Raw genomic sequence first — 9,084 nt, 5'->3', positions numbered from 1 at the left:
CAAAACGTTTTCTGAGATGAATGACATTTTTTTTAACCAACTGATGCCTTAGGATCAGATTGTTTTGCATAATTTTATACCTGAATCAAAATGTATAACAGAGCAAAATTATATGAATTAAAGGGTCTAGATTAGATTTTTCTCTTGTACTGGTTTGAATTTTCACTTGATTTTACAGAAATGAATAAAAAAAAAAAACTAATGCATTGGGTTAAAGTGTGTTACATGTAACCGTCTCTCTTAAACATCGTTTGTTTTTAAGCAACCCTGCGTTGTAATTTGTTGGTAAATATAAAGAAATTAATTTATTTGAACAGAAGTAAAAACTCAGTATCAGTTTAAAGCAATGGTAGGCGGAGCCAAGAGTGGTGGGACTGTGATGTGATGCAGATCTCTTTCATAAGTTCATCATTAGAATTTTCAGCCATTGTTTACATCCAGATTTACCATGTTTGGTGCAGAATTATAAAGTTTCTGTAACATTACATCTAGGAATATTAGAATGATTAAATAAATAATCAAAGTTAAATCAAATCAGAATAATTCTTAGAATAGGTTCGACTGCTGGAGGAAGTGGCAATTTGTAAAAACACACAGACAACCAAATGGTGCAAAACTAGTGAAATGTATTCATATTTAAAATATATACATACAGGTTATTCAAAACGGTTAAAGTCCAGAATGTTTTCCTTTGTCCAAGGAGTTCAGTTTCTTGCTGCTGATGAATGAAATAATGAAAAAGAAAATAATCCAGTTCCCTTCTTTGTGGTCCAGTCCAGAGTGAAGATTGTTGGGCTGAATGTCTCCTACCAGTTTGGAAGAAGTTGATAGGTTGTGGTGTTTCTGTGATCCGCTGTTTGGGTTAGCTCGCCAGTCAGGACGCTATGGTAACAGACAATCTAGGACTGAACCTAGATCCAGAATCCTGGAATGGGAATCTGGAACAGAACCTGCCTGTACAAAACAGGCTTGAATGACCAATTCCACATGTACATGTCTTTCAAATTACTGCAGCAAAATGAGTTTACATGACATTAGTTAAACTCATGCAAATACTCAGGCATTTCATTTTACACAATGATAGTGTTTTATAATTGAAATATTGTCAGTTTAAATGTTTCAGTGTTCATACTGACCGAGTTCAACAATAGATGGGAGGCTAGTGCTAGCATGCTAGCTCACAAACAAACAAACAAACAAACAAACAAACAAACAAACAAACAAACAAACAAACAAACAAACAAACAAACAAAACATTCACCTGTTCCCACTTGACAAACCGTGTGCTCTCTAGAACGTTTGGCTAAACAATCGCACGTCTGCAGATTAAAAGTCATACGAGTGAACGATGGCACAATAGACATTTGATAAAGACTTTAAACACAAACCAGAAACCAACCTGCACTCCAGCGTCTGACAGCGTCTCCTACCCAGGAAGCTGTTCATCAGCCATGTAAGCAGCAGCTGTCATGTGACTTTAAAACCCCGCGAGAACAGTGTGTTGTTTTGTTCTCGCTTGGTTTATTTTGTGCTGAATAAATTAAGGAAAGGAGGATTTTATTTTTTAAATAAATCTTTAAGTAAAATAAATAAATAAAACTGAATCTAACAAAAATGAAAAAATGATCCTGGTTACATTTCTCTCTCATAAATGACGCAAAGGTTTGAAGACGATCAAATGCGTATTTGCTGTACCATATATGGAACTGACGCAAATCAGATTTTTTGGGGCTGAAAAGATCAGAATTTGGCCGTCCAGACTGGTCAAAGGGGCAAAAAAAGTAGGTTTGGGTCTCATTTACCTGACGTGTGAAGATGCTATTCACGTATTCTGGTTCCTGTTTGCTATTTTCTTTGTACTAGTCTTGAGTGTTTTCCAATTATGAGTAATCTTTACACCACAGAATGATGATGTTTAAATGACTAGGGAAGCCCTTTAGTGCCTAGATCAATTAGCAGCAGCAGCAGCAGTGTGTTAACACACACCCCAAAGGCTCCAGAGCAATAAAACACAAAGCCACTGCTGCTACAGAGCTGCTGTAACACAACCAGGCCTGTCACAATGACATATTTTGCTGGATGATAAATCTATCGTCCCAGAACCTATTGCGATAAACGATAATATTGTTGCTTTGAGATCATTTTCAAGTAATATAATGATGATAATAATAATAATAATAATAATAATAATAATAATAATAATAATAATAATAATAATAATAATAATAATAATAGTAAATAATAATACAATTACACACTCTCAAAGATCAAGAAACTTTAAATTCTAACTAACATTTAACACTGGATGTGGCAGGCATTTTAAATATTCAAACTAAGCAAATAAAACAAATAAAATTAGCACTAAAATTTGAGTGAAGGAATTTTGCACCAGACTGTTTGTTGTACAGTCTTTGGTAAAAGAGGTAAAAGAGAGAGAGCTACAAGAAAAACAATCATCCAAATGGAAATGATCTAACTCGTTTTAACTGATCATGCCATTAATTGATTTATTGTTTATTTTGACAGGCTGCACCGATTGCAGTTTTCTGACCGATCACCTATCTTTAAAAAGTCTGACCTGCCAGTTGCAATTTTGGCTGATATGGTTTTTTGGGGGGTCAGGGGGGGTTGTCTGAAATCTCATTAAATATAGGAAGAAAGTTGCTAAGTTGCCAACATGGGTTGACTAAAAYGTGCAGACATGAGCTGGTGGGCGGGGCTAACAGGCCTCTCACTGGAGAGCAGCAGGAGCCAGTGGCTGATTTTTAGATCTTTGTCGAGGTAGAAAAGATCGGCTTCACAAGCAACTATCGGCTGATCACAGATCCCCCAAAATTAGGAAAATCAAAGTTGATAAATCTGCCGGCCGATTCTTGGTGCACCCCTAATCTATTAGCACTTAAAAAAGTGCTAAGGATATTGTACGTTTTTACGCATTTATAGAGAAAATGTTGTAATTGGAAAAAAGTCTATGAACTTTTCTAACAAGCTGACTGAATTATTACGTGAATCCCTGAGTGATGAGTGAAGCATTTCACAGACACTGGCCCAGAGCTGCCTGATCAACTTGTTTCAAACTCGTCCGGTAATTAACAGAGAACAATGCTTTGTGCTTTATTTTGTATATATATTTTTTTCAAACGGTGACAGAAACGGTGATCTGTGCGTCACCCTCCACCACTCAGAGACCAACGTACAGCTAACCTCTTCCACTGAAGATGTAAAAAACCAAAAATCTGCCGAGCAGTGACGCAAAAACCTTTCTGCCCCGTGATGCCAGAGTGACGACCGGCGAGACGCAGCAACGTGAGTGGAGGGAGACGATCTGGAGGGGCCGGGGGAGGGGGGAAGAGACCCACGCTCTGACATCACACGGGCTCTTATATACGGAGGGAATGGAGCCCACCGCACTTCACATCCAACCAGGAAGCTCTGACAACCATCTCAGACCTTGAGGAGGAAAAAAGAAGGGGGAAAAAAAAGAAGCAGCAGCATCGTCTCCATAAATTCGTCTCCAGCCTCTTCAGTCGCGCTCTGACCCTTAACCTTATGGACTAGGCTCGTCCTCAGGTCAACTCCTCACTGCGGAAGCCCCCCTTTTGTTTCACACCTTTTCTCATTTTGTCGTCAAGATGCAGGCGCAGTTGGCTTGTGTGCTCCTCCTCTGTTTCCCATGCGGCGCGCTCTGCACAGGTAAGCAGCAGGCATCGCTCAGCGGGTCCCATTCTCCTCTGTCGTTTCATCTGCTGGACCAAAAAGTCACAAAATGGATGTTTTCTCCCCGGGTTCACGTGATTTAGAGCGTTCAACAGGTGCATGGTTTCAGAAAGTTTATGCAACATCAGATGCTTTTCAAGACGAATCGTGTTTGCTGAAAAGTTGAATTAATTTGACAAGTGTTTAAGAATTTGCTATTTGGAAAAAAAATGTGTTATTTAAGTTAAACCTCAAGGAAACATTCAAATGTCTGCAGTTCAGTTTTCCTTTGAAATTTGTGTGTGGAAAATTAGATAAATCCACACTGATAAAATAAACTGTAACCAATAAATAAAAAGAAAAAAACTAAATTATTAGATTTGTGAAATTACTTTCAAAGATGACTTTACGTAAATAAATGTAATTTCCACTTCTATTATTTTACATTTACAGCAACAAGTAAGATTTCCCATTTCATAACTTATTAATCAAATGAAAGAACTCAAAAGCATAATATTTATTAAAATTTCTTATTTCAACATCCAAAATAAATAAATTATTTATTTTAAAGACCTAAAACTTTAAGTAAATTAATAATTTCTGAGCTTCTGTCATTATTATGAACAAACAGGTTTTTGATTGTTCCCACTGGGAGAAGAGTCATGACTTATAAATTATAAACAAGTCATTTTGTTTATTAAAAATAACATTTAATTGTAATTAGTTTGTGATTAGGCATCAAACATCTGTGAAATTTTGATAAAGACTTAAATTTAGCAGAGATTCAAACCTTTTCTCTTATTAACTTATATGTTTTGGAGGCAAAATTTTCATGGGGTTATGAGATAAAAAAAATTGAATCATGCATAATTTTCTTTCTACTTCAAATTGTTTATCACTTCGTGTTGGTTTTCTACATTAAATTCCAATGAAACATATTTGTGTTTGTGGTCTTAATGTGACAAAATATGGAAAAGTTCAAAAGAGTATGAATACTTTTGTGAGCCACTGTATCAGCTGGCTAAATCCTAGACGTTGCTACCCAACCAGCTAAATCTGGACACAATTTACTACCAAACTCTTGAGAACACCAGCTCACTTCTCATCAACATGTTTCTGTAAGATTTGCTACCAAAATGAAGCAGTTTGAGCGTTATTTAACATTACATTTAAGGACTAATATCCTGAATTAACACGATTCTAGTGAGTAATGTTGCTAATGCTTCAAAATCCAGTTTTGTAGTGTAATCTGAATATTTTGCTTTAACCTAGACATTCATAAATGAGCTTTTTCCTAAATATTTTATGTATCGGCCCTGATGAAGCAGCTGGACATGAAATTGATATAAACTGAATCACCTGCCGGAACACTGATGTCGCCTTCAGCCTTGTTAAACTGTTGTCAAGATACATTAACTTCCTCAACAAGGAAAAAAGCTCTCATTATTGAAAACACTCCTGTCTTGTAACACTCTCCCCTGCTGGCTGGATGGTTTTCTGATCCTGTTTCTCTGTCAGATGTAGAGCAGGAGCAGCGAGCGCTCGCTGAGGAGCTCCTCACCAGCCTCTTCACCTCTAAGGTACGTTCTCTTTCTTCTTTTTTTTTTTTACCCCTGCAGCATCAGAGAGCCGGTCTCCAAAAAGCACCGGGTGTTTTTAGTGACCTCCCACCTTCACCCGCACGGGCCGACCAGGTGTCCTCTCATAAAAATCTGCAGTGGAAACCCCCACCCCACCTACTTGTGTTCAGGCTGAGTGGGTGGAAAATAATCAATCTAAAGAGGGCACCGACGGCCCCTGGTGTACTGTGGAATAAAAATGTTCTCGTCCACACAGTCAAAAAATCCACTGATTGGGAAAGAGAAGAAAAGGTGAAAAGTGAATCACTTGTTGCTTTTGGACTTTTATCACATTATCTTGATCATTAAAGGTGTGTGATACTGCATATTTTGGTAAATACACGGACAGTATCGCCAATACTGATACTGATACATTTATTATTTCAATTTGATATATCGTCAAACTTCGGACCTATAGGCGTTTTTGAGTTTTTTTCTTTAAATTATTTCATTGAAGCCTGAGAGATCATTTCAACAAAGTTTGTAGGTGTCTAATAAAATAAAAATAAAATGTAAATATCGATCTTACACGATAGTATCAATACCAATACCGATACTGATAGTATTATTTTTTGCTAAAGTTGAATAAATCATCAAACTGCTGATGCTTCTGTGCTTGAATTATTTTCGGACAAGCCAGGACTGAATTTGCACAAAGTCTATAAGTGTCTACAAAATAATTTAATGACATATTAACATGACAAACTGAATCAATAGAAAAACAAACAAAATTTTTTTTTTCCTAAATAAAATGCAAAAATCAAAACAAATTTTTATTTCCATTGAGTTGGGGAAACTTACAATACTAAAATAAAATTTCAAGAGGGAATCTGAACTTAAAGCATTGATCTTACCACACTAGTATCAATTCGATTCTGATGATATTTTTTATTATTTTAGTTTAATATATCATCAAATTTTTTAATTATAGGTGTTTTTCCGATTTTTGTTTTTATTTAAACCTCGAGCAGAATTTGGACAAAGTTCATAGGTGTCTACAAAACAATGTCATTGCACACTAACATGATAAACGATTGAAATAGCAAACAATTTTGTGCACATTTTTTCCTAAATAAGGTACTACTTTTGAGGTAGCACTGAGAAGCCACAATACGAAAAGAAAATAGCATTTCAAGAGGGAATCTGAAACTAAAGCATCGATCGTATCACTTTAATAACGGTCCGATGCTGATATCAGCTTGGTATCGAAATTACCAATATTTTGGATCGATTCGCCCATCTGTAACGATCATATCCAGTCAATAAAAGAATAACTCTTTAAGAGAGGAAGTGTAAAGACGCAGAGACTGGCTAATGGGATTCAGATGGAGCTGACAGCTTCCTAACGACATCACATCCTGCTCCTTTTCTCTGCCTGATAAACAACCGGGCCGCTCGCACGGAGACGTGACGGTGACAAATCAGCTGTGTGATTCATTGCTGCCGATGCTCGGCACTCGCTCAGGGGTGATGATCGTGATTCCAAGTTGTCGGATGACTGATAGAGCGCTCAAGAAACTGGAAGGAGAACCAGCATAAAGAGAGGATGCTGTCACTCTCCATTTGAACGATATTGGTGATCATTCAGACTGAATAACCCGCTGATGAGATACAAGAGGCAGTCTCTTATCAGAATGTGTCACTGTAATACAGAATGCGCTTACCTTAGACTGACTTGTCTTCCATTGACCTCGGTTCGTCGTCTTTCGTAGGTTTCCATTGTTGAAATGACGATATTTGTTGTGGCTGCCCTTCAAAAAGAAAGCAATAAAGAAAATGTCTTAACAACACATGGCCTCATAGGGCCATGCATGTGTCTGTACATTTAACTAACCTGGAGCTGTGTAAGTCTTTGATTGATTTCCAAATGTCGGCAGCTCATTGTTTCTTTGAGAGCTCTTTATCTCCTACTTAGCAAATAGAAACATCCCAATGTAACAAATTAACGTCCTACCAATAAAACAAAACTAAACTAATAGAACTTTTTTTTGTTGTGCAACTCATCTGCACAGTGGTTAATGGACGAGTTGTTAGCATGCATTTAACATTTCTCAATCTGGATGTTATTTACCTACTACAACCTGCAAAGCTACATCCAAGTCAAAGGATAAAGTTTAACAGTTTGTGATGTTACTAAAATGTTAATAATTAAAAACTAAAGTCAAACTTTTACATCTGACTTAAAATGTTATCACGATATTTTGTGGTACTATTGTGATAACGATAAGTGTCTTTTGTGTGTTTTTTTTTTTAGTTATGACTGCATAGCACAGCGATCAACGTCCAATAAACACAAATACTGCTAATAAAAAGCATTCCTATTTTTCAATTAGTTTCTTAAAGACACAATTTAAATAAAGATGTGGGATTTACTAAACTAAAAAAAGTAACTGCATTAAGTCATATTTGCGAATTCATTGATGTTTATTGAGGCTCTCATGAAACAGAGGAGAAAGTTAACGTGTTAAGCAAGGTCGTCACTTTTGGGACTAAAGCAAAATCGTCATTACAATAAATCCAAATTCTTATCATGATAAACAAATAAACAATATTATAAATGCGTACTGCTATCTGTGGCCTTTATAGTGCATATATAGTTATATATAAACCAGAATTATAGAACTTTGGTTAAGAGAAACTCAGGTTGCTAGCATGTTTAGCTTTACAATTAGCATAGTTGCTACTAGCGTGTTCTACTAGTTTGTTCTTCACTACTTTGGTTCTTTACTACTACTATTTTTCAATCATTTATTAATAGTACTTCATAAAATTACCTAGTTTAATCCTTCTCAGTTACATCAAAATAAAACATAAGAACTGCTTTATGGTTAAGGCTTGCTAGTAAGTCTGATTCTGTTGCACATGTCAAATGTGAATCACAACTGACACAATATATTGTTAGAATTTAGCTATTACAACATTAAACTTTCAAATTATTGTGCTTGATTAAAAATTCAACTACATTAAGTCTTAAATATCTTTCTAACGTCCTTTCATAGAAATTCTCAGAGAACTTCAGCTCATTTTGCACCTTTAACCTTTCACCAGGTTTCAGGATCTTTAAAATACATCAGACATGAGGTGGGATGAGTTTGAAAGAGTTTAACATACTTACCACCAAAAGTGTCTATTTTGTTGACTTTAAGCCAGTTTGTGCATTTGTCGGTGTCCTCTGGACATAGAGGGTTAGGGTAACAAGAGGCAGCATGACGGAAATTCTAACAAGAACATTGGATTACTCTGCATTAGGCTGATTCTATTTTTACCTTAATCTGATTTGTAAAACTTCTTATTACTCAAAGTTTCTTTTATTTTGTCTGACTGTTTCAACTTCAACGCGGACATCCTACGCTCCAAACCCGGATCTAATTATGCTGTCAGCTTTTGAAAGTGAATCCCTTTCCATCGTATCCACAATTCAATGAAGATCCCGGTCCCAGCCGACCGCCCCCGTTCTTCTCTGTCTGTTACAGATGAAACACAATAGGCAGACTGCCCCCTTCTGGCACGTATCGTTGACCAACCTGTGCCGGCTGATGGGCGGCCTGCGGCAGGAGGCGTGGAGCGGCGAGCAGGAGGAGGAAGAGGAGGCAGAGGCTTCCGAGCTGAGGGAAGGGAGCCTCCCGCTGCTGGAAGAGCTGTACAGCCTCCAACACATCTGCAGAGCGCTGCAGAGCCGGGAGGAGAGGGTGAGAGGCACACACACACACACACACACACACACACACACACACACACACACACACACACACACACACACACACACACA

At 37.1% G+C, this 9,084-nt stretch overlaps 1 protein-coding gene and 2 long non-coding RNA genes across 5 annotated transcripts in view; 1 reads left to right on the top strand and 2 right to left on the bottom strand.

The window, feature by feature from the left end:
- Positions 1 to 606: 606 nt before the first annotated feature.
- Positions 607 to 2,111, bottom strand: LOC108166356 (uncharacterized). The gene is made up of 2 exons (XR_001776673.1): positions 1,400 to 2,111; positions 607 to 1,319 (listed from the first exon to the last, which is right to left on the bottom strand). It is a non-coding gene; the product is annotated as an uncharacterized LOC108166356 (long non-coding RNA).
- Positions 2,112 to 3,089: 978 nt separating this feature from the next.
- LOC103465749 (uncharacterized) lies at positions 3,090 to 8,782 on the bottom strand. 3 transcript variants are annotated; one of them, XR_533841.2, is made up of 4 exons: positions 8,431 to 8,782; positions 7,150 to 7,222; positions 6,980 to 7,066; positions 3,090 to 3,746 (listed from the first exon to the last, which is right to left on the bottom strand). It is a non-coding gene; the product is annotated as an uncharacterized LOC103465749 (long non-coding RNA). The 3 variants fall into 3 exon arrangements; XR_001776665.1 differs by having other exon boundaries at positions 3,090 to 3,743; XR_001776666.1 differs by lacking the exon at positions 3,090 to 3,746 and adding an exon at positions 6,067 to 6,833.
- The window catches only part of nts (neurotensin), a 7,655-nt gene continuing 2,183 nt past the window's right edge, over positions 3,613 to 9,084 (top strand). The window contains exons 1-3 of the mRNA XM_008410871.2: positions 3,613 to 3,693; positions 5,215 to 5,276; positions 8,789 to 9,004. Of these exons, the coding sequence (XP_008409093.1) occupies positions 3,633 to 3,693; positions 5,215 to 5,276; positions 8,789 to 9,004 (339 nt within the window). The 5' untranslated portion in view covers positions 3,613 to 3,632. The remainder of the gene's footprint in view (positions 3,694 to 5,214; positions 5,277 to 8,788; positions 9,005 to 9,084) is intronic.

This window comes from Poecilia reticulata, linkage group LG6 (genome assembly GCF_000633615.1).
Source record: "Poecilia reticulata strain Guanapo linkage group LG6, Guppy_female_1.0+MT, whole genome shotgun sequence".
NCBI lineage: Eukaryota > Metazoa > Chordata > Actinopteri > Cyprinodontiformes > Poeciliidae > Poecilia > Poecilia reticulata.
This window is presented reverse-complemented; position numbering and strand designations above follow the sequence as displayed.